Genomic DNA, 26,125 nt, shown 5'->3' on the forward strand with positions numbered 1-26,125 from the left:
TCAGACCAGCCTAATGCGTGGAGGAGACACTTTGAACCCCGGTAAGCTGCTCCAAGTCCTGCAGTGAGTTCAGGGTTCTAGCTGTTGTTTGCTCTTCAAGTGATTTCTGTTCCCATAAGCGACTCCTTCCTTACATAACTGTAAGTCATTCCACTCAAATCCATGAGTTCACCAGATGGACTTTAGTGCTGTCCTGATTTTCATCTCATTGGTTCCTTATCTGGGGAAAGTAGAAGTCTGTTCACCTCTGCTCAGGAACAGAGCCATGCGACACTTTTCTTTCTATAGTTCCACGAATCAGTAATCTACCTCTTTATACCAGGACTAAACAGAAATCAGCTTTTGATTTTTCAAAAAAGAAAAATAATTATTTAAGCTACATTCAAATACACACAAAATAACTGGAAAGGAGTAGGCTAAAATGTTTTCAGTGGCTGGTGAAGGTCCTTTTTTCCCCCTTCATTATGCTTCTCTGTACCATGAAAGTGTACTGCTATCAGGAGCCAAAACAACACGTTAGGAAATCTTTTGCTATAACATCTTAAATTACTACCACCATTTTTTTTTCATATTTCAGTCTGACAGTCTCCTGTTATACCCAGAGAATATTTTTAAATGAGACCACCAGGACACTACTATTTGGCTTGATCCTACACCCATCAGAAGCAACTGGGCCAAAGCTAAGAAAGTAAATATTACCAGTAACCCAGTTAGGAAGTTTTCCCTGAGTCAGACCAGCACAGAATGGAAATCAATCATTGTTTGACAACACTGCTGCCTAGGTGTTCCCTGAAGGTTCTCAGGACACTCCCACAGGAAGGACCTGGGCACTGGCTAAGGTCCTGGACTATATAAAGAGGCTCCCACTAAGAAATAGAAAACACTGGCTTCCCTACTTCTGTCAAGGCTTACCTTCCCACTTATTCCACACTCACAAGTCCCTAATACATTCTTGACCCCTGCCTGAGAGCTCTATTTTTCCTATTCCTACTATTCTTACAGTATTAGAAAACACTTTATTTGTGGTGGTTTGAATAAGATGGCCCCCACAGGCTCATATATTTGAATGTTTGGTCTCAGTTGGTGGAACTGTTTGGGAAGGATTAGGAGGTGTGGCTGTGTTGGAGAAGGTGTCACTGTGGATAGTCTTTGAAGTTTCAAAAGCTCATAAGTGCCTCCTGCTTGTGGATCAAGACTGAGCTCTCAGCTACTCTCTAGAGCCATGCTTGCCTGCCACCTGCACTAAGGTCATGTACTTTAACTCTCTTAAACCATAAGTCCCCAATAAACTCTTCTGTAAGTTGCCTTGCTCATGGTACTTTATCACAGCAATAGAAAAGTATCTAAGTAAATCTGTAATAAGATACTGTACTTAAAATAAAGATGAAGAATAAAAAAGAGGTCAATTAACTATTTTGTTTCATAAATCATAATAGAGCATACACACCACCTCCTATGGGTCAGAAACTATATTATTCCTCAAAAGTTAGAGGAGTTGGTGGGAAATAGAGATGGTTAAGTTGCGAATCAAGATACGGATGGGCCCAGTGCCAGGTGAGGTAGCACATGCCTGTTACGCCAGCACAGATGCAGGTAGATCCTAAGTTCGAGATTATATAAGACACTGTTGAAAGAAAGAAGAGAGAGAGAGAGAGAGAGAGAGAGAGAGAGAGAAGAAAAGATATGGGATTAATTCTCTGACTCCTGAAGTAAGTAAATGCTATTCTCAAATTGTTATCAAGTTCATAGAAGTATACTTTTAAGTTGTCATTAAGAGAAAATTATTTCTGGAAGGTACCCTAAGACCAGATTGCAAGCACAAATAAATATCCTGAATGTGAAGTGATGCATTTTACAATGTTGTAGTCTACAGTTCTAAAGAAAATTCGAGTCTCTGAAAGCTTATTCACAAGACTGCTATACTTCCATTCATTGTGAGCAGATCAGTAGAGTCCCTGTGGGAAATCGTGCCGTTCTGAAGATACAGCATGCTGCACAAATACGAAGACCTAAGATTCCCTACCCTGTGAAAGCTGGGTACTTACACAGGACTGGGGAAGAAAGACAGGAGGATATCTAGGCTTGCTGTCCAGCTAGTCTAGGCAAATCAATGGGCTCAGGATTCAGTTAAAGACCCTTTCTAAAAATAAAGTGGACAGTGATTAAGAAGATAGCCAACCCTGACCTCTGGCCTACATACACACACAAATGTACACACATGATCACATGTACACACATGCACATGTATATACACATTCATCTACAATAAATAGTCTTGTTGCCCAGAAAGATTAAAATATTAGTCAATTTGAGCACTTTTTTTTTTCAAACAAACCACTTTAATAATAAGACATATTTCTTTATTCTCAGTTCTGAAAATGCATGAGAGTCATTACAGAGGCATGAATCTGTCATCAGCTAGCTTACATCTTGCTATACTCAGACCATAACTCCAATAATAAAACTCAGAGGAACTGAAAATGTCCAATCTCTTCTCCCAGGGGTAACTAACTCACAATACTTATGTTACAGTTTACTTTGTTCTTTAAGCAAAGAGATAAGATTTCAATGCTGTATTAGTGACTTGTTTTTTAAAGTGGTATTTTCCCTAAAACTTAAAACACAACAAAGCAGCTAAACAGACCAATGAGGAAGAAATATGAAATCATTTTATTCATCCTTTGCAGCAGTTTGCTTTCATTAGAAAGCTGCTTTTTAAAACACATTAGTTTTCCTCTATGACCCCATATAATTCCCAGCTATTTTCTAGTAAGCAGGAGAATACATACATTAATCTAGATTTGTCAAATTAGAAGATTAACTCCTAGCTCAGTGTGATGGCGCATGCCTTTAATCCCAGCACTCTGGAGGCAGAGGCAAATGGATCTGAGTTTGAGGTCAGCCTGGTCTACAAAGGAAATTCCAGGACAACCAGGGCTAAACACAGTCTTGAAACAAGAAAAAAAAAAAAAAAAAAAAGATAATAATAATAAATAAAAAGATTAGCACCTGGAAAAAATATTGTTCTAATCTGAAGTAAACAGTTAAAAACTTATCAAAGGTCAGTTTTTATATATAATTTTATTAAATACTATACAATAGAGCTACATTCTTAATCAGTAAAATTCCTAAAAATTCATGCCTGCTTCTGTAAACATGGCCAAAAGAGCCCATGATGGATTGTGGGTGAGGGGTATCATGGGTCCTTAGAACTATTGTTTTGCTATGGTCACACTGTCAAATTGCCTTTTAAATACTATGGTTTTTTAAGATTTTGAAACAAGTTTATGTGTTTGAGTGTTTGCATGCAAGTATGTGCACCACAAGCATGCAGTGCCCATGGAGGCTAGAAGAGGAAACTGGATCTCCTGAAATGGAGCTACCGACAATTGTGAGCCATCATGTGGGTGCTCTGAACTGGTGAGCCATCTCTCCAGCCCCAGTACTCATGCTTATAACAATGGATTACTGCTGTGCCCATCTTCCTTATAGAAGCTTCTTACTGCAGCAGGCTGGCTAATGCAGAAACCTGTACCTGGTCAAAGTGTCAAGAATGAATGACAGCAGAGTACCTATCCCTAAATAGGACAGCTATTATTACCCCCTTCAAGGCTCAGGGAAAGAAGAAGGGGAAAAAAGAACAGGGGCCAGGAGTGATTTCCAACAAAAAGATGTTTTTTAGGCATGGCATACCCATTGCACTCAACTCACCACAGCTGTAGTTTAGTTATCTTCAAAAGACCTGCACAAGACTGGGCCCATCCTGAACTGGGCCCATGGATGAAATGAGACCCCCATCCGTCCCTGTAGGACTAGGGTAATTAATGGTTGTTGAGACAGGGGGTATCATTTTCTTCAGTGGTATAAACACAGATAAGTTGCCCTTGCTCCATAATCTCCTACCCACACTCAAACAAGCAACCCCAACTAAACTCAGTGGGTCACAAACAAACAAACAAAAAAAAAAAAACATGGAAGTATGAGGGGTAATTGTTGAGAAGGGTTCTGGTGGGACAGGGAAGGCGATAAGAAAGGGGTACAGGTATGAAAATAACCAAAATTCATTATATAAATATATGAAACTGTCACACAAAACAAAATTTTAAATCTCCCCTGAAGTATCACTTAATGATGAGATTTTACCATGGAGGTGAACTGCAGACAGTCAAACCTCAAAATTAGTTACATTGCTTTTGAACTGGTAGGGTTAGTTCATAGTCCATTCAATCCTATTCAATACTTAAGACAATGCCTCAAGGACAGTGACTAAATGACGTTATAAACTACAAGAACTAGTATTAGGACTCAAATTCTCATTTTCAAATGCATTTATTTTTGGCACCTCCCTAGCTCCCTAACAAAATCCAAACCTAAGCTGATAAGATTACTGTTACTTTCTACTTTATCACTGCTCCTTGAACAGAAAAGTCCTAATAATTTTCACACCCATTAGAGATACTGTTTGAGTCATTTTCCTCATTCTTTACCTCCTCTCAGTCTGGCTCAAGAACAATATATTCATATCCCACAGATGGAATTCCATGTTGTAAGGGAATGTTCCAGAATGTGCACTATTCAATATAATAGCCATTTTCCTTAAATGTAGCTACCATGACTGGGGAGTACATGTTTTATTTAATTTTAGTGAATGTTTATGTACACCAGAACTTGATAAATATAACTTCAGCTATTACTCTGCACATGGTCCACTTGTAGTTGAAAGTTTTTCTGTGTCACACCTGGTCCTGCAGTAGCGCAGACCCAAGTAAAAACACAGAGGCTTATATTATTTTATAACTGCTTGGCCATTAGCTTAGAGTTATTACTGACTAGTTCTTACACTTAAATTAACCCATAATTCTTATCTATGTTTAGCCACATGGCTTGGTACCTCTTCTCAGTTCTGCCTTGTCATCTGCTTCCTCTGTGTCTGGCTGGCAAATCCTGACTCAGCCTTCCGCTTCCCAGAATTCTCCTTGTCTGCTTATACAACCTATACTCCTGCCTGGCTACTGGCCAATCAGAATTTTATTTATCAACCAATCAGAGCAACACACATTCACAGCATACAGAATGACATTCCAGAGCACCCACTCATAGTTACGTCTTCCTATCAGGTGAAGAAAGACACTAATGCTAGAGCCACATGGTAAAACCTCTTATAATTTCAGAAGACATTTTCCTACTATGTCTTAAATTCAATTAGCAAAGGTCTCATTCCAGAGTACAACCATCTTAAGAAATGGGAACAGTCATTGGCACTCTACCATGAAGCCAAGTTTACTGAGTTCAAGTAAACTAAATGTTTTTCTAAGTTGGAGAGATAGCTCAGCAGTTAAAAGCACTGGCTGCTCTTCCAGAGGTCCTGAGTTCAATTCCCAGCAACCACATGGTGGCTCACAGCCATCTGTAATGAGATCTGGTGCCCTCTTCTGGTGTGTAGGTATGCCAGAACACTGTATATAAATAAATAAATGAATCTTTTAAAAAAAAAAATGTTTTTCTTAGGAAGTTTTCTGAATCTTTTTCAATGTTCTTCTCTACTATAGTCTTAGCTTAAACTTTTAAAATTAAGAGCCAGCATGTGTAATTAATTTTAGATGATAAAAATCACTAGGCTGGAGAAATTGTAGAGCTCTCTACTACAATATAACCAGACTTGCAAAGCAGTTAGATTTTTTCTCAGTCCTTACAAGGAAACTTAAGACTAAGATACAGGACACTGCACACAACTCCAAGGTAGCATGCTTTCCTACTCCTTCTGGAATGAAACCATCTGAATGCTCATTAGAATCCACTCAAGACCATGATTTTTAACAATTTTTTTCTAAATTAATAATTAGCTGTTAATGGAAGCTGGCCAAAGGATTTGCTAGCTTCTTTAGGATCAATTCTGATGTTTGTCCATGTCAGCAAAAAAAGATAGCAGGAATTCTAAAGAAACAACAAAATACACACAGGTATTCAATTCATATAAAAGATTCATTATGCTATTAAAAGTCACAACCCCTTTTCCTCGTTCCACTCAAGACTAAAAATTACCCCATGCATTTTCCTCTTCAAGTTAATGCTCAAATTCATCTTTCTCCAGCGAGCTGGAGATCGTCCACTGAAAAATCATTTGTTTCTTACTGATATCTATAGCTGTATCTCTCAAACTTTAACATACATTTAAGCCACTCACATGCACTCTTACAGTGCTGGCCAATTCAGTAGTCCTGACCTGAGACCACTCGACTCTCACCCACACTTCCAAGCAGCAAGATCTATGACCTGTCTGTACCAATCACCTTGGACATCTCTCTTTGCTTCTGGTATTCTAATTATTTATACACAGCTTCTTTCTCTAAGTGAAGCACAGGTTTCTTGACGCATGGAATGTATCTTAATAACTTTATCTCTTTCATAGCAAATGGCAAACAGGCACTCAAGTGACAGAAGGGACAAACAAGGCTAGTGATGTAGAAAAAGTTCCTACAGTCTGGGATGAAGACAGTTTCCCTCTCCAGAACCAAAGGCAGACTAACAGGAATAGATGCTGGGGAAAGTCAAACTGTTTTTAATCATTTCCTTAGCTACATGAAACAGCAGGATATTCTGTGTCAGAAGAGCTGTGGCCATACAGCTTTTCTTTACAAAGATAACAGGCTGAGTGGTGGAGTCCGAAACTTGCTAAAAAGTTAGCAGATTTTTTAAGACCGTATAAAACCAAATGTTTACAAGTTAGGGGAAGTTAGTGTGGGAGGCCAGCTCCCACATTTTAAAGGGTTCCGATGAGGAGAAGAGAGGGATAAGAAACTTTTAGATAGAAAGATAGTGGAGAGGAGAAAGACAGAAACACAGGATAGCTTCAAGATAGAAAGATAGTGGAGAGGAGAAAGACAGAAACACAGGATAGCTTCAGGAGGACCTGGATCAATACCCAACGGCCCTTCTGCCTCTTCAAAAGGGCTTTTTATAACAATGCCAAGGGGCAGGGTAAAAGACCTCCCCCTCGCTAGATCAAAGCACACTGCACAGCCAAGTGTAGACCCTTCCAAACACCTGGTAACCACGTCCATGGTCAATCATCTCCTTATGCAGCTCTGCTGGGTAAAGCAAGCTCAGATTCTCTGACCCTGAGTAAGTTCTCACTAGATAGCTTCTGTGGGTCTCTACAAGTTAGAAGACTATCCTTTCTCAAAGCAAGATTCAACAGACAAAAAGTTATAGAATTATGAAATCCAACCTGTTTATCTTATAGACTTAAAATTTTTTATTTAGATTACTTATCCAAGGTTACAGAGTTTCATAAATGGAAGAGTTGGGACTTCCATGTAGATGCTCTGACATCCATTCTTCACACTCTTGAATAAACACCAATAAACAAACAAAAAAAATTAACAAACACCTTCAACTGTCCTTTACAGCTTGTTAGAACATTTATTCTGAATCACTGGAAGAGTTACCAAGTTTTTGAAAAAAGGATATAACATGAACAAGTAATATATGTGTGTTATACATATAGAGAGAAATATAAATGTTCAACAAATATGAAAAGCTTCGGGGATAGGGAGACATGTAGTAAGTAAAGTGTGAGGACCTGATCTGGAATCATTGGCAGGCCAGCCTAGCCTACTTGGCAAGTTTCAGGCAAGCGCGAAGACCCCATCTCAAAAAAAGAGAAGTAGATGGCTAAGAACTAACACCTGAGGTTATCCTCTGGCCCCCACTTACACAAAAAAACATGGAAGGGTGTGTGTGTGTGTGTGTGTGTGTGTGTGTGTGTGTGTGTGGTGAGAGAGAGTGTGTGTGTGTGTGTGTGTGTGGGTTTCAACTTGGTTTATAATCAAAGAATTATAAATTAAGATTAGATTTTTTTCTCGATTAAACTGACATATTTACATGACCCATCAATATAGTTATGGGATATATTTGGAGATTTGCAACAAATATCTTTCAATGTATATATTTTGTACATTTTAAAACTCTGTAAAACAAAATAGCCAATAACCTAAATACCTTCGCAAAAGATGAAGTAAATAAATCACAGCACATCTGAAGACTGAGCTACTAGAAAGTACTTACTACCCTGTCATGCAGTTTAAAGTCATCTATAATTGTGGCAATGAACATCTCCTCTGGACTTTTACAAATACTATCACACCAGACATACTACTGAATTCGGACTGATTTTTCTCAGATGTGTATTTCGGTACCTTTTATCCTGAAGTACACCACACACTATAATAAGGATATAAGAGTTGAGTCAGTACCTTTGTGTGCATGCACTTTTGTGCGTATGTGTGAGCATGTTTGTGTGTGTGTGTGTGTGTGTGTGTGTGTGTGTGTGTGTAAGTGTACAGTCAGGAAGACACACAGAAAAATATGCAAATCATCTTACACAATAAGAAAAACTTCAAACACCTATTAAAAGAAACAAATTAAATGAGATACCACTGTGAAAAATACTCAATTCTACTCTGGAAGGACTACAGAGAAATTCTTTTACATTGTTGGCAAGACCACAAAATGGCAAAACCCCAGGGTAGTAGTGTTTCGTGGACAAAGTTCCAAGTGCTGTCCATTTCCTTTTGACCACTGGCAACTTCACTTCCCTTACAGGACTCTATCTCAAAGATACACTATCAAAAGTGTATATGCATTAGCTAATGTTTGCACAACTATTTGTAACAGCAGGGAAAAAAAGTGGAAACACTAGTAAACTGTCAACACTACACAGAAGACAAGAGTTGAGGACCAAAGTTCAATCCCCAGAACTCCCATAAGAAGTCAGGTGTTGACAGTGTAAACCTGGTCAAGAGCCAGTGGCTGAGAAGGTCATAGGCTCCCTAGCCAATCAGCCTAGCCTAATGAGTAAGACCAAAAAAAAAAAAAAAAAAAAAGTGTTTTGCTAAATTGACATGCCAGACTGTCTTCTGATACTCTGGTTTATACCCATAGCTTTGTGCTGCTCCTAGCCCTCCCCAGAAAAGTTGCTTAAAGCTTACGGCAGCAGTTAATGCTGAGGCTCATAACTGGTTGAAGTGCCAACCACGGGTGACAGTGGAATAGTCAGTCCTAAATGTCTAAATATGACATCTATATTGTCACCTCCAACGCTCAGGGAACACTGTGGAAGAAAGATCGAGAAGATTGTAGGAGTTGAAGAGTAAGGTGGCATGCACAAAAAAATGTCTTGTGGACACTCCAAGGCTGCTGCACTCATGCACTCACTGCAGTTGTGGTGGCCTACACAAGACAGTCTCTCAGCGTTTCCTCATGATGGGAGAGGCACATTAACCTCACTGCTCCATGAGGGACTACTGACAGGTAATGATCACTGGGGGAGGGGGTGTCATGTGCATCAGTGGTATACCTACCCACGGAAAAGTAACCCATGCCCCAGTAAATAACCTCCCCACCCATGCTCATGCAAGCAACGCTAAGTAAACTCAGTGAGTCATACATCACAAACAGGTAACACACACACACACACACACACACACACACACTTTTTTTTTTGTTTTGTTTTTGTTTTTCGAAACAGGGTTTCTCTGCGTAGCTTTGCGCCTTTCCTGGAGCTCACTTGGTAGCCCAGGCTGGCCTCGAACTCACAGAGATCCGCCTGGCTCTGCCTCCCGAGTGCTGGGATTAAAGGCGTGCAACACACACACTTTTTTAAAGGCATGATAGTTGAAAGGGAACTTCTTAGGAAGATGGGTGTCAGCAGAAAAGGGACAGAAGATAAGAGAGGATAATGTGGGTGGAAATGACTAGAACGCACTATACACATATATGAAAGTGTCAAAGAATTAATTAAATTAAAATTCTTTAAACTAAAGTTTAAAAGTCAGGCATGGTAATACAACCTTGTATTCCAACATTGGGAAGGTGGAGACTAGGGCTCCATGGCCAGTCAGCTTAAGTTAACCAGTTACTTCCAACAAATGAGAGACCCTGCGCAGAAACCAAGGTAGACATCATGTAAGGACAACATCTGATGTCATCTCCTGGCCTTCTGATTGCAGACACACATGCACTCCCCCACCTGCCACACACACACACACAAATGTGGAACAGTTCTATCTCAACACCTTTAATATAAAACTTTAAGCTGAAAAAGGTATTTTTATCATTTTAAGGTGAAAAAAGTATGAATAAAATATATATAAAATCAAACTAGAAAAACATAGACAAAAAAGCAAATAACTTAATTTTAAAAAAGAAATAAATACAAGAGTTAAAAAAGAAAGAATATTAAGTCACCTTACATTAGGAGGTTGATAAGAGTAGAGGAGACAAAGAAATCAGAATTATCTTAACACAATATGGTTGGCTTTGAAGATCATAAATTTCATATGATTATGAAGTAAATAATAAATTTTCAAAAACTTAACTTGAAAGATAAATAAGCAAAGTAAGCAATGCATATTGAGCTGGTGGTTGAAAAAAACCACAAAAATTGAGTTACAGATTTCTACTAGTAAATTCAACAAACAGAGAAACATAAAAACCACATCAAGAGGCTACAATCGGTGATAACAAGAGTGTGAGATGTTCTACAGCACAGTTCCTAAAGAAATTATCAAGATAAAGAAAAAAGAATGAATGAGATGGAAAAAAAAAGCTACAGACTTTAAACATCTTGGGCTGGCAGCTGCTCAGTAATACAGTGTGTGCTTACAATGCTCAAGGTCCTGGGTTCAATTCCAGGCATTCAAAAGTCCTAGGAAACACAAACCAACTAGCATGCAGAGAACTTGTACGGTTCCGATTTGATCAATCAGTTTTCAAAAACAGACACAAAGAATATTTAAACACCAAGTAATATCTGAATAAATTTATGGACGTGATAATAGTGTTTGGAGGGAAATTAAACTAATGTCTGAGCCCTATGGGATAGATATAACTGGTATATGGCCCATGCAACTTTGTGTTACTGTTTGTTTTTTGTGGGGTTGGGAATGGAACCCAGGATAACTCTGAACTGCATTTTATTAAAACTGTCCCAAGTGATTGTAAAGAGCAGCCACATAGTGTAAGCCATGGATATAGGACAAGTTATATAAAAAGGATAAATAACCCACCTATTATGAATCTATTACATGCTTCCAATAGTACTGTTTCTTGAAGACTGAACATTTTCTTTATTGTTAGCATTAATGACTAAAACTGACACTTAAAAAAAAGTCTTTAAAATATATTCAGTAGATATATACAAGTGTTTACTTAGCTCTCTAATTACATAGCTTCCTAAACCAGGTAATATTTTCTTGGCTTCCTATACTTACAGAAAACAAAAAGCCAAGTGCAGCAACAGCAAGTGTATTAACTTATACAAGCACAGGACTATCAGAGCTAGTAAGAACCTTGAATCTTTGAACACAATGATCAAGAGATTAGTGAGACAACATCTTCAATAGAACAACTGGAATAAAGGTTAAAATCCCTAAAGCACAGGAGTATACTTAGGATATCTGACACAGTTCATTCCAATTCGGCCATCTCTCTCTTATCTCACATTTTAAAAACTTACACAGCCAGTGCAGGGAGAGTATGGCTAAGAAACAGGTAAGCAGAAAAGAACCTATTTTGATTCTCAATCAACCTATCTCAGACACAAAGTAGAAAAGGGTCAATTAAAACATAATGGAAGAGTTATCACACCAAGTGTCTGTGGTTAGTTACCCATGCAGAAATGCTTTTAAGACATGGAATGATATATTCTAGAATACTTTTGCGATCAGGGAAAAGATATCCACTTGCCTCCTGAAATTCAGTGTTATAATTTTGGCTAGTATTTTACAAACCCTACAATTTAAGTAGGTATTAATAGCTCTTTAAGACTGAGGTCCAGTGTGTTCCTTACTGTAGTAAAAGAATATATGGGTGTCCAACCATGTAAGGGAAAAATGATGACCTCAGCTAAGAGGGCAATGGAGTTTTCTATGCCTGTCTGTGAGAGTCATCATGTTGATGCCTGAAGGGAACCCAGGACTATTCATTAGACAGGTGGGATACTGAGTAAGCAGGTTCCATCACTATGACTGAATTAGCACTCAGACAAGCTACTCACTGTTGAGATTAAGACAGATGTTTCATGAATATCTGCTAAACTAGGATTAGATTACTAGAACTAAGTAAGCAAACACTGTGTTCAAATTGAATCTAGTTTGACTTGTACTTCTGGTTCATGAAAACTTTTCAGAGGCTTTGTTTTCCAGCCCATTAATCTTTACAGGAATTCTCTAAAACGGCTTCTCTGTTTGTAGTCCTCTCTTCTGCTTTTGCTTAGGAAGATAAATACATGAATATTTTTAACTAGAGTTTAGTAAAATATAGGCTTTATTTGAGAAGAAATCATTTAGATATTTAACATGATTGACAGATGCTCTAGTAAAAAGCATCAGTTATTTCAAAATAAATGTTCTTAAACGGCTCGACTGACAGCATTTTTCTACTCAGTTCCAACGTTTCAATGTCTTGAGATTTTTAATCTTAGACTTTTCAGTCACCTAAAAATAATTTCTAACATATAACTCTTTTTATGATAAAGAAAAGATTAATAATTAGTGTCCTTAAGAATATATGGCCTCTAATAGCATTATTGTAACTGTTCTAGAAGGTGCCACAGTGAAAATTACACTTACACACACACACACACACACACACACACACACACAGGAGAGAGAGAATATTCTTCTCTAAAGAAGTAATTTACAAGTGCTAATAAGACATTCTATCATTTAGCATTGCCTTGTTTATACACAACTTTAGTCTTCAGAAGTATTTTCACTTCATTTAGCTTGCATTATTTTATTTTGAAAAGAATGAAGTATTGTATATAAAAAATGGCTTTCAAGTCATAATAAGAATGAAAAGTATTTCAAGCACAAACGTTAAACTTTTTATGTGATACAATGGAATACACACTATAAATTAAAAAATCTATTCCTAGACTCAGTTTTGCCTGTAACCAACTATACAGCTTCTTGCAAGTTAATTATTATTGTTAAGCTGTGAAGAAAGTAATTTATATACAATGATGTTCATCTTAAATTTAGCTTTCTAAGAATCTACCATAATTCAAGTATTTTCAAATACTGTGTCATAACAGCCCAATTAAACTCCTCTCGTTTTCCCATATGGAGTTAGACCTTCACTTTTGTCTCAATTTGGCTTTAAGACAAGGCCACTTAAGTCACACACTCAAGATATATTTCGGAGGAAGAGAAACTGGGGAAAGATTCTTTGCTAAGATGGGACGATGCCCATCAGGCTGGGGAGTATTAAGCACATATGTATGCAGGAGAGCTGGTTACTCTCCAGAGCACCGACAAAGACATATGCTTCAGTGAGAGGGAGAGGTTGCCACAGGGCTTGCGGGAATCCCTAGAAGAGCCTGTCAGATAATCACACCCTCCACCTTTTCAAATTCCTATTCTCCCAGTAGACACCAAACCAGTCTCCAGTTCCGGGTTTCCAACCAATCGCATGAAGCCACAACAGAGGGCTTTGCCAGCCTGTTTCGAGGATCCACAGATTCACAAGCCCCCCGCACCTGTCGGCTTCACACCCTTCCCAGCGTGGGAGAAGACATTAGGTGTCCCCTCGGTCCCTTAGGACTCTGAGGCCCCAAGCAGGTCCTCATGGTCCACAAAACTTAAACGTACTCCAGGGAGCCTCAGCCGTGACCTCCCACGTATCACTCCCCTAAGGCGAACTGTCCTGTTTGTAGGTCCCCAATCCCTGATTGTGGTTTCGCAGGCCTCGTGGACCGCAGGCCTAAGAAGCCAAAAGAACCGGCGAAGGTGAAGGCAGCTCCAGGGGGTGTACGCCTCACCAGCGGAGGAGAGTCGAGGCAAGCAGGGGCAGCACCGTTCCGCCTGGCGGAGGGCGGGAGGCGGTCAGGGACACAGTCGGAGGGTTTGTCATCCCTACAGACACTCACCAGGAGCAGCAAGGAGCATCTGAGGTCGGGTAGAGACAGGAAGACGGCGGGATTCATGGTAACGGTGGGGTCAGGAGGTGGCGGCTGGGACTGGACCGGGCTAGGAAAGGGCTGCGCTCCGGGGGCCGGCGACAGCGGCACCTCGTCCTCTCGACCCGGAGCTCCAGCGGCGAACACCCGGGACAACTTCCAGAGAGGCCTCTCACGCCCTCACTTCCGGGTCCTGCCCACCTCTGAGCACTTCGGGAAATGTAGTCCCATACTGCTCTCATTAACCACGTCATCTGAGAGCTGGAACTCGCCTTCCCAGTAGGCCCTGAGCCCACGGCGGCCAAGCCATCTGCGCGCGGGGCTCTTCGGGATTGGAAGGGGCCGCGTACTTCTGCGCCTCGGGGGATGGGAACTACAATTCCCAGAGGGCTCTGCGGCCGTGAGCCTCAGGCTGCTTTTTCAGAGCTCCCGGGCTCTGGTGTCCTGGGGTCTGTCCCTGCAGGCGCAGTGGCCTCACTTGGCGGGAGGGGCGGCCCCGTGGGGGTCGTGCCTCCTGGTGCCATCCCGGGACGCCAGTCCTGGAGGCAAGGGTGAGTAGGAAGCGGTCTGGCACGGGCGGCTCGGGCAGGCTGGCCAGCACCGCCCCGGCCGCTGCTTCGGATTCTTGGCCGGCCTGGTCTGAGGTGTGGCCTGAACCTCCTCCATCCCTGGCCTCAAAGCCTGCTGCCTCTTCTTTCTGCGCTGCTTCCTCCGTTATATAAGGAGAGCCACCACTGGGGCTTCAGTCTGTGACTTACCCAGGGTTGCTTCTGAGGGACCGTGAAAGGAAGAGAGAAAGGGTGGGGAAGCATGTTGTAAACTGTAGAGCGCAGTGCCTAAGTGACAGTGACCACTTCTTACAGTATGTTTGCTAATTAACCACATAGCAAAGGATTGTAACCTGGTGTCTGGTAACTTTCAAGAATCTTCTGTGAACACCCCGCCAGGTCTGTGTGCGTGGAAAATTAGCCACATCATCACTCCCGAGCTCCCAGGAGGCGCTCTGCATTTGTGGTTCTCCCTGTGCCCAGTCTTTGCTTCAGCTTTCCTGCTGCCTGAAGTGGCTTTACCCCTTCTCTCTCTCTGGAGTCCCATCTCGAGTCTCAGCATGTCTGCATTTGACTCCACAGAGGCCTGTCACAGTCACCAACTCTTTCATCCTAACCAGAACTGCATTTTCTCTGTGTGTGAGCCCAGCACCACTACTTTGCATTGTAATAATTAGAAGAGTACTTACTGCACAGGCTTATTTGATAATGATTTAATGATGATACATTTACATTTTATAGCACTAACAAAGTGGCTTTGATTTCTGTCTATAAAAAATTATTTATTGGGGGAGCAGCAAGGAAAATAACATTTCTGTTAAGAGCCCTAGAGGAATGGCTTTTCTGGGGCTTCAGAATTAAAGTGTGGTGGAGCCAATCCTCTTAAATCTCCTCCTTCCTAATGCAGTGATCTGATCAGTGTACCACTCACCTCATGCTCTGACAGAACCCAAGTTTAGATCAATGAGAAGTTCATAAACAGGAGGCTTGGTTACGGTGGTGCAAGCCAGTATTCCCAGCACCTGGGAGGCCGAGGCAGAAGGATCGGGAGTTTAAAGCCAGCACAGTCTGTGTAATAATTTCCCAGCCAACCTGGTCTCTAAATTTCAAGACCTGTCTTGAAAAAATAAAGGGAGACAAAAAAGAGAAGAGAAGAGAAGAGAAGAGAAGAGAAAAGAGAAAGAAAGAAAGGAAGGAAGGAAGGAAGGAAGGAAGGAAGGAAGGAAGGAAGGAAGGAAGGAAAGGAAGAAAGAAAGAAAGAAAGAAAGAAAGAAAGAAAGAAAGAAAGAAAGAAAGAAAGAAAGAAAGAAAGAAAGAAAGAAAGAAAAAGAAAAGAACAGGGAAAGGAAACCTCATTTCTACCTGAAGTTAAAATTTGATCCGACTTACCCTTTGGACTCAGTACTTGCCCTCTGACATTTCACTCTAAACATTCTCTCAGCGCCAGCTGTACACCTACCGCTGTCGTCACTGCTAGAATTATGGTTAAGCACATCTGTAAAAATGTATATCGATAGATTAAACTATTTTGACAGCTTTCAAAGTATTCAAATAAGTTTTTGTGGTCTGGCACCCCTAAAACTGTTCGCTTTAGATCCAAAGGGATGTTTTAGAATTCAGTATGATGCGGGAATAGTTGGCACCTCGCTTGTTAAATAAAAGAACATAGCCCTATTAATTTTTCATAGTTACTGAAATTCAAAGAGCTGAGGTAGTCTGAAGACACACAGCTGATCATTAACACAACTGGACCAGGAACTTAAATGTAGTTTCCTACTATGATTTACCTCAATCCTTGTTTTGTAGCTTCTCTCAAGTGACTTTGCTACAGTCCTGCATATGACCCTCCTTGTTCTAACATGACATAGATGTTCAGACAAAACAGAAGTGCCTCACAACATCAGCTTCCGTATTTTCTGCCAGCGTGTTAACTCACATTGTCAGCAACTTAAAGAAACGAAAAGCCAGCTTTTACCATAATTTACTATTTTGTAAATTAGAACAATTCAATAATCCTTGTCAGTTGTGAAAGAGCTATGTCAGAAACATAGGCAAGCATGCTTGTGTCTTTTTATGTCAGATTTCAGTGAATAAAATAAATAAATTCACAAGGTATAGCAGTTTCAGTGGTAGCCCTTTGCCAGGTAATCCCATCTACTCTGGTAATCTGGCCAAGGCAACTGCAGATTGTTTCATTCCAATCTCAATTACTAATATTAACTCTCATATTAAACAGCACACAGTAAATATGCATATATATAATTTACAGAATGAATACAACTTAACCTGTGGCAGAATGTGAGAGGTTTCAGACATAGGCTGATAAAAAATTCAAGTAGATTCTGTCCTGATAAGTAACAACCCCAAGCCAGCCACAGAGAACAAGCTGCTACTATTCACATCAGGCCACAGGATAGTCAGGGTGGAGGGCAAAGATACAGTCAGCTGCAGAGACGAGAGCAAAACCAAATTAGAACAAGAACAGTGGGTTCAGATGCAGACAAGCAAGCAGGTGGATGGGCAGATTGCAGTCAAGTAGTCTACTTCAACAGTCAAGGACCCAGCTGAGCTGAAGCCTCAGGGAGAGTTGAGAACGGCCTGTCAGTCCTTGATGCACACACTGGGTCTCAGAAGATAGGTTGGTGGAGGCCATTGCCATTGCCATTGCATTGCTAGGTCTTCCACTTTATACAGTCCAGATGAGGAAGTTACAACCAGCCTTGGTCTGGCATGTCCAATTGGGGCTGGTTTCCTTAGTGTTATTTTTATTTGCTCACGTGCTTCCATGGTCTCAATACTGTGGGAGAATTCCTACAGAGCTACACCTGGTTTGCCTCCAGAGTGTTAGCACCTAGCCTTAATCCACCTTCTGTTTCTCAGTTACCTTTTGTTTCTCTTGTTGCCCTCTATGTGGGTCTTGTCTGAGAGTTCCCAAAGGGACAATGCCTAATGCAAATTCTCAGTTAAGGAATATCATGGTATTCAAATTGTTCCTCAACCAAGTTTGCATAGGCGTTGCACCTTGAAAAGTTGATAGGAAGGCACTCACTCTGATCCCTCATGACTGTAGTCATTTACCAGTCTGTGCTGCATGGGTGGTGCTGGGTTGAAGCTAGTGTTCACTTCCACCCAGGAGCACAGTCATCCTCTGCCCTCAAAACACAATTCAAAAGCTTTTAATAAAGTGGAGACTGTCAGGGCAAGGCACAGGCTGAAAAACCACTATTTTGCCCAATCTGGGGTGACTTAAAGCAGGGCACATTCTGATCTCACAAAGAATTGTGTGGAATCACATTACCTGTGTTAATCTTAGAAGTCAGTATGACTTTTAAACTCTGTGTCTAATATAAATGTCTTCTAATTTTTTGAGAAAATTCTCTCACTCTACAGTTAAGCAAGTAGTACAAAGGCCATCTAATTTGCCATGTCATAGCAGTTATAGATGTAGGAATTAAATAGTTAAATCCTATTTAAATATCTATAATAAATCATTACAAGCTACCTACTTAGCACTAATAAGGTAGGTTTTAGAAGTGTTTTCTGGCTGCATGGTGGTAGCTCATGTCTTTAATCCCAGTACTCGGGGAGGCAGAGGCAGGTGGATCTCTTGAGTTTGAGGCCAGCCTGGTCCACAGAGCTAGTTCCAGGACAACTTGTACTCATTGTCTCAATCACTATTTCAGGTCTCTCATGTTGTGGAGAAAACTATGAACATTTCAGAGAACGTGCTCTCTGCTGGATCCTCATTAGTATCAAAGGTTCACGCCGCTGCAGTTAATGGAGATAAGGGTGCCCTTCAGAGACTCATTGCTGGTAAGCAGTCCCCTGTAAACTTAGATGCTGTAATAAATTGGGGAGATAGTTCATTCAGTAAAGTGTCTGCCACACCAGCATGAGGACCTGAGTTGAAATCCTTAGCACCCATGCAAAAGCCAGAGGGGTGCATCTGAAACTCCAGTGCTGACTCGAGGCAGCCAGGAGGATCTTTAGAGCTCATTGACTGCTCAGCCTGGCTGAACTGATGAGCTCAGGGTTCAGGGCCTGTGACATAGCTCAGCAAGTAAAGGCGCTTGCTGCCAAGCCTGACAACTTGAGTTAGATCCCTGAGACTCACATGGTGGAAAGAGAGAACCAACTCATGCAGGTTTTCTTCTGGTTGACACGTGGGCATCATGACATACACACCCATGCACAAACACTCAAAATGAACACATCAATGTGATTTTTTTTTCAAGGAAGAAGGTAGAGAGCAGCTGAAGATGCCAGCCAGTCAGTGCTTGACTTCTGACATCCACCGCACATGGTTACGTGCACAAATACCAAAGAAAAGCAAACTACTAAAAACAATTTTGTCCTAAGGGAGTTTGGTGATCATTTAAATGTATAGTGTGCTTAAACATTTTAACAAAACTATATTAGTAGTTGTATTTTATTCCAGTACTTGGACAAGAAAGAACTTAAATCGTGAAGGTTCAGAATATGGATTAGGATGAGGTGAAAATTACTTGATAAATTTACTATACAATATTATAAGTTTATATTTAACTAACTCAAAGTATTAAGTTTATAAATAACTTTAATGATTTAAAATTATTCAGTGTGCTTCTCTGTCATTTATATGTATGTATGGTTTAGAAGTCCAGCATGGAAGTTCTAGAGAGAACAAAATGAATAATGAACAGAATTAAGGCTAAAATAGCTAAAAAAAAAAAAAAAACTTTCTAGAATTATTGAAACCCCCAACCCACATAGTCACAATTCTCAAAGGAGAACAAATAAAATGTGAATAAACATTATTTTTAGTATTTCTACATCCCAGTGTTTGATGGCTTCATGATTGATAACTTGGGCAATAAATTAAAAATTACTTGAACTTTCATACTTGTTCCTTTAGAACTTTTTTCATCTTACATTACCACTTTTTCCATGAACTTCTGCCTATGAACTCTAACCTTTGTAAGCCTCAAGGGTATTTCTATTCTTTTTTGATACTTTTCTCTGTACTTTCTACTCCCTGGCTTTTTCCCCTGCTACCATTTTGCTTTGTTCTCTACTAAACAAACTCTTATTTAAGAATAAATAAATTGCCTCAAGTTTTGTATATGCTACAAATATTTCTCTTCCTCTATCAGACACATTGTCCTCACTTCAGCTCAGCTGCCTGCATCTCCAGTTCCTCCCTGGAACTTGACATCTGGGACCTCTACATCACTCATCTGAATGCTCTGCCATTGAACTGAAACACTTCCAGCTCACTTACTAATAGAAACAGTAGTTTCTCCTCCTTTTTGAGCCTTCCAACACATCTTCCCTAGGTTTTCGCCACCAGTTTCTCTCTTTATCTCTCTCCCTATTCAGCCTTGATTCCATGGTCTACTATTACAACTTTCTCCTGGAAACACTCACTTTTTGCTCACATTCTGTTTCAGCTGGCTAACATACAACTCTGGATGAACCTAATTTATGTCCTCCTGGCAACCCCAGAACAATCAGACATAGCTTGAAGATTTATAATATGCCAATTCTTGATCCCTGCTTCAAATAATCCCTCTACACCTTTTCCATTGTGAATGCTTAGTGCCTTCCTTGTGTGCTGAAAGCTCGGCTCCCAACTTCTCCTCCTCCTTTTCTCAGATAATACTGTATGATCCCTAGAGAAAATGGAGACATTAAATGGGAACTCCTCATCTTTTAGAATAATATCTGCAAATCTCCCTACATTTGTACCTACCCCCTTCTTTTTTTTTTTCTGACAAAATGGAAAATATTCAGCTTCCTGTCAAAGGCCAGTTCTTCCTGACAGGATCTGTGTTCTGTCCATCCTTCTTCTCTGGGAATTTACTCCATTTTGTTTAAACCTCTGATGACATCTTCAATCTTTTGTCCCTTCTTCTATTAGACAAATTCCCCAATAACATCTAAACATGTTTTGTTGTTTGTATTTAGAAACACCCTCCTTGTCTTTTATCTGCCTGTACGTGTTGCTGCATCTCTCAGTTTTCCCTCACAACTACTAATGCACAGTGGCTTGAAGAAGTCGAACTTCTATCTGATCATAATAGTACAGAGGCATATGGGTGCCTAGGGTGGGTAGGAGTCTCTCCACAGAACCAACCAGAGATGCTGCCAGAGCTTGGCTTTGCAGAGCTCAGCATTTATGTGGATACAAGGCAGATACTGTCTTTGCAATCAAAGCTCACTTGTCAGAGGAAAGTAATGTCATTAAGGAGCTAGACTAAAATTAAGGACAGAACCACACCCTAGGACAACGGAGGCTGAAGAACCAGTCTTTCCCTGGATAGTGTCATGTCTTACTAAAACCCAGAGTGTACAGTTCCAAAGAAGCAAAATAAAAGAAGGAACAGTAGCAGTTATCATCCAAAAATGAGCTTCTTGAGACACCCGTTAACCCCACCTTATTGCATTAATCCATTCTTTTCATGGTTAAAAAACACGGAAATGTATATGCCTCTTATTTTGATAAATATATAGAAAGAAGCACATATAACTTATATATGCAACTTAAATGAATACAAAGCAAATATCCATTAACCTCCATCTAAGTTAAAGAACAATACATTGTCAGTACCCCAGCAGACACTTACTACCTTGCTTATGTTTGTGACAGCATTTCATTTAGCCCAGGCTGACCTTAAACTCTCATTGTAGCTGAGGACGACATTGAACTCCTGATCCTCTGCTTCCTACAGGCTGGGAGTATAGATGTGTTCCTCTAGTACCTTCTCTTGTCCTTTCTTCCTTCTTTTCCTTTTCTTCCTTCTTTTTCTTTTCTTCCTTTTTCTTTTCCTTCCTTTCTTCCTTCTTTTCCTTCCTTCCTTCTTTCTCTTTTCCTTCCTTCCTTCTTTCTCTTTTCCTTCCTTTCTTACTCCTTTTTCTTTTCCTTCCTTTCTTCCTTCTTTTTTCTTTTCCTTCCTTTCTTCCTTTTTCCTTTCCTTCCTTTCTTCCTTCCTTCCTTTCCCTTTCTTCCTTTCTTGCTTTTCCTTCCTTCCTTTCCCTTCCTTTCTTCCTTTCTTTCTCTTCATTCTTTCATTTCTCTTCCTTCCTTTCTTCCTTCTTCCTTCCTTCCTTCCTTCCTTCCTTCCTTCTGAAATCCAGGATTTTGTACATGTTATACCCCTACACCCACTTTGACCTTATAATAATCATACTGTTGTTTTTGCCCTTTTTGAATTTTCATTGAATATTTCAGCTCTATACGAGTCTATAAAAAAGTCTATACACTTACAGTCTCTCCTGGCTTATAATCGCTTTCATTTCCTGTCATTATATTTGGAAGACTATTTAAAAGGCTGCTTGTACTTCTTCCCCTCCAGCCTCACCTTGCACAACTTGTTTTCTAGGAAAACTTGCTTCCTTTCCGTTTCCCCAGTCTGCCAAGCCCTTTTCCACTTCAGGGCTTTCACCTGCTCTTGTCTGTCTGACTAACTCTTCATCACCTCCATGCTCTACACCATGAGGCTGCTTCTGCAAAGAGAACTGCTCCCACAATCCAGTCTCAGTTCAGTATCCTCATTGGATTCTCTCTTGGTACTCCATAGGCTTCCTTCATAGAGACTGTGTAGCTATATTTGTGTGAAGGACTATTTTAATGTCTTTCTGTTCCACATAATCTAGTGACTTCTCCAAGAGCAGACTGAGTCATTCATTACCATATCCAGCAGACTACTTGACACATAGTAGGCATATGAGAACTATTTGTTGAAGAAATGAGTAAATATTATAACTCATATTTAATTATCTTTCCTTCCCAGTAGTCTATGAATACCTTGAGGGCCAGGACTAAAAGTGAATTGAGTTGAATTAAATTGAATTGAGAGACAGATTGAGACAAAATTCCCCGAGGGGGGAAAAATTTGAATCAGAGTTCCTTGAGAGAAAAAAAGAACTATATAAAATGACTTATTCATTATTTTACTGAATATTACAGTCTTCCAAAGTAAACAAACTGTGTTGTATGCTGTAAAGTAAAAGCACACTAGTTCATTCATATAAACTAACTGAAACATTTCACTGTGAAACTTGAAACTTTCCTATAATTTAATATACCCAAAAGAAAATTCTTAAAAAGTATAACATGTAACAAGTATAGAGTTAATAAATCTATTGATTGATCTCTGTGTTTTCTAGCACCTTATCCAAGGAACTCCTAAGTCATTACTGACTGAGGGACACTGCTGATCTTTTAGGCATTGTGCCATTGTGTTTTCTGTATATATGGCCACATCTTCATTCTGTGCCATTTCCCAACTTGTGTATGTTCATGCTAAAATATATGTTCTGTTTGATCTTAAATTTCAGTCTATTTTAAACATCTTTTTACATACCACATGTTTGATGATCGCTACATATGTGCTATTTCTCTTTCCTAAACTGGTGTCATAGTACTACTGATGAATTATCTTTCTTGGATCTTTGTTCACCAACTGCTCAGCGACTTCATTCACTTGAGCATTTTCTGTTTTCCCATCTCTGTTTCCATGGAGAAGTATGCCAATGATGCATTTGACTCCATGGAAACGGATGACTGTCTCTTTCTACTTACACAACTAATTAAATCGAACACTTTCTGAGCTGCCCATTGTTTTGGAGGAGAACTGAAGAGGCCTTCTCTGAATGAAAGATCTTTTCAGTCACAGTCCTTGCTGTTGTGCCTCACACAATGCTGGGATGGATGCTTTAGCATCTTATACTTCCCAGATTACCTGCTGGCTGCACTGCAGCTTTTATTACACTCTCCACCTTCTAAACAAGCATTTTTCAGAATCATTTCTCCACTTAGCACCTCTAAAGAAGTTAGATATGGTAGCGAGCCCTGTAAGTTGCAAAATCCAGGTATTATTTCAGGTACTATTTCAAGTATTCTTCTTTTACCTCAACCCTTACCTTAAATATTAAATTGAGTAGTCTATAAAATGTAATATGATTGTTGGGTGGTGGTGACACATTCTTTTTATCCCAGCACTCTGGAGGCAGAGGCAAGTGGATATCTGTGAGTTTGAGGTCAGACTAGTCTACTGAGAGAGTTCCAAGACAGCCATAGTAGTTACACAGAGAAACTCTTGTCTCGAAAATGCAAACAATCAAAAAAGTAAAATGTTTATAACAAAATATTTAATAATTTATATTTTATAAATGTGATTATTGAAGTACAGTTGGCCCTCTGTGTCGTGAGTTACACAGGCACAGATTCAGTTAATTGAAGATTGGTGATATTTGAAGGGGGACACTTATTCTATACTGGACAATGTACAGACATTTTTGTCTTTTTTCTCTAGATAGTATTCTAAAATGACTCTGTAACGTTTGCATTGTATTAGGTATTATAAGTAATCTAGAGACAATTTAAGATATATGAAAGAGCACATATGGGTTATATGTCAGTACTATGTTTTTGTAAAGGACTTGAACATCTACAGTATTGGTAACTGGAGATCCTAGAACCACTCGCCCCTCAACACTAAGGGAAGACTGTGTACATGATTATACTTGCTAGTATTAGTGATAATTAGCTAGCCTTCATAAAGTCATGTTTTATGTATCAGTCACTGTGTTATGAGTTTGCAGCTTGTTAACTAATTTAACAATACATTCAAAGAGTTTTGGGTGCTCTTATTAGTTATTTTGTAGATAAGAAAATTAAGAGGTTAAGTAATTTGTCCTATATGTAGCAAAACTGAGACTGCAGCCAGGTCGTAATAACCTATGGGACATCACTTTATGGATACATATTTCTATACACACATACACTTTCATATTTATGTGGAAAGAATAAGAAAGAAAGAAGTGAGTAGCCTTGGGTCTCAGTTAATGAACTGAATGGTTGTGTAGACTGGATTTGTCTTAGCATTGTGTTTGGGGGGGGGGATTTGGGATGAGCATTCCTCTGTGCATACACACAACAGGGTGCACAGACTATAGACTGTTTTAGCAATGTGGTAAAGCTTAGAGGCCGGTTCTCATGTTCTCATTTAAAAAAGTTAAATCTAAAATAAAATCTACAGGATTCCAAAGGAAAGCCAATAGATCAACATACAGTTATTATGTATTTTAATATTACCATACAGCAACAGAGTAACTTTTAGAACATATTCAGCAGTGAAATCTAGTGACAGGTCTCCCAGCCATAGTAATTCTGAAGTAGTCATGGGTGCAAGTGATTTTTTCAGATGCTTGTAATGATTATAATTTTAAAAAAAATACTTTTTTTTTTTTTTTGAGACAGGGTTTCTTCGTGTAGCTTTGTGCCTTTCCTGGATCTTGCTTTGTAGACCAGGCTGGCCTTGAACTCACAAAGATCCACCTGCCTCTGCCTCCCAAGTGCTGGGATTAGAGGTATGCACCACTACCACCTGGCAAAAAAAATACTTTTAAACATTTTGTAAACTCTGGAGTACTCTCAGTGACAGCAAATGTCTTCCCAAGACTGTGACATTATGAAAAGTGTAGGGAAATAAGTAAGGCTAATGAAATAATACACCCATGGTATCAGGTGAAGATGACATGTTCAAACAGGCAGCAGGATATCAGTGGAGAATCCCATTTATTTGTGTGACCAGTGTGGTGATACAGAAGTTGGAGATTGACACAGCTGTCACTGCTAGTGAGGCCATTCCTTTTCATTAGAGCTCAGGTTTTCTCGCCAACCAGCCCAGTAACCACTCAGATTCTGCTGCTTCAACTAGCCTTGCAACAACTGAGTGAGATCGAGCAGTGGCTTTCGAACACAGTTCCACTCAACCTTCCGAGCTGTGCTCAGACACAGCAGATTGCTAGCCCTAGCTAAACAAGCCCCAATCGGTCATGGAAGAGAAGCCATCTCCACAATTGACAGAATAATTAAAACCACAAGGCACACTAGCCAACTGCTTCTATGTTAGCTGTCCCTGAGAATGCCAGCCTCTCTCATAAGCTCTACCTCTGTAGCAACATGTTGATGTTACTTAAAATTCCCAGGCACCAAAATGCTTTATTTGTCACCAAAATATTATTTTTGTATGGGTCTGATATGTATTAGCTAATGTTATAATTGAAGAAAATAGAAAGAGATTAGGCTAATTAAATAAAGCCCTCCCTCGGTATGTTGTTTAGGCCTAAAACCCCTGAACCCTATAGTATTCTCATTACTCAGAAACTGTCCCAAAAGTCATTATGTGTCCCCCACCCTAACCTACCCCCAAGTGACACAAGGCTGGACCCACAAGATGCTTTTTGTAATAATGAATAAGGGTTATATACTTTCAATTTCCTCAAATAGATTTTGCCTCAAAGGCACAACATACTGAATGGTGGTGACATAACCCAATTAAAGCTTCCCTTTTGGGAAATATAACTACTAGTTAAACAAAAGCAAAGTCTGCCAGGGATTGAAGTCAAGTGCATGGTTTTCCTGTATCACAGGAGACAAAGGAGAAAGCAGCTGTGAGCCTGAAGTGCTCTCTTTTAGGTGGCAGAATAGCACATTAGTCCCATGGTGCTGCCTTCACTTTGGACCTGAGGAGTCTAATCAGTTAGGATTATGCCAGAGCATGGTGATTCTCCAGTTTTCTTCATTGATTCTTGGGACTATAGTTCCTAGTTCAGTTTGCTTTCTTGA

General features: G+C 39.9%; 2 protein-coding genes across 2 annotated transcripts in view; one reads left to right on the forward strand and one right to left on the reverse strand.

Moving 5' to 3' along the window:
* Positions 1 to 14,161, reverse strand: part of Erp44 (endoplasmic reticulum protein 44) — an 88,058-nt gene extending 73,897 nt beyond the window's left edge. Inside the window, exon 1 of the mRNA XM_028882766.2 lies at positions 13,934 to 14,161. Within this exon, the coding sequence (XP_028738599.1) occupies positions 13,934 to 13,990 (57 nt within the window). The 5' untranslated portion in view covers positions 13,991 to 14,161. The remainder of the gene's footprint in view (positions 1 to 13,933) is intronic.
* A 196-nt stretch (positions 14,162 to 14,357) lies between these two features.
* The window catches only part of Invs (inversin), a 166,929-nt gene continuing 155,161 nt past the window's right edge, over positions 14,358 to 26,125 (forward strand). Inside the window, 2 exon segments of the mRNA XM_028882764.2 lie at positions 14,358 to 14,514; positions 18,195 to 18,324. Coding sequence (XP_028738597.1) covers positions 18,219 to 18,324 — 106 coding nt within the window. The 5' untranslated portion in view covers positions 14,358 to 14,514; positions 18,195 to 18,218.

The sequence above is a fragment of the Peromyscus leucopus genome, chromosome 2, assembly GCF_004664715.2.
Source record: "Peromyscus leucopus breed LL Stock chromosome 2, UCI_PerLeu_2.1, whole genome shotgun sequence".
NCBI classification, from domain to species: domain Eukaryota; kingdom Metazoa; phylum Chordata; class Mammalia; order Rodentia; family Cricetidae; genus Peromyscus; species Peromyscus leucopus.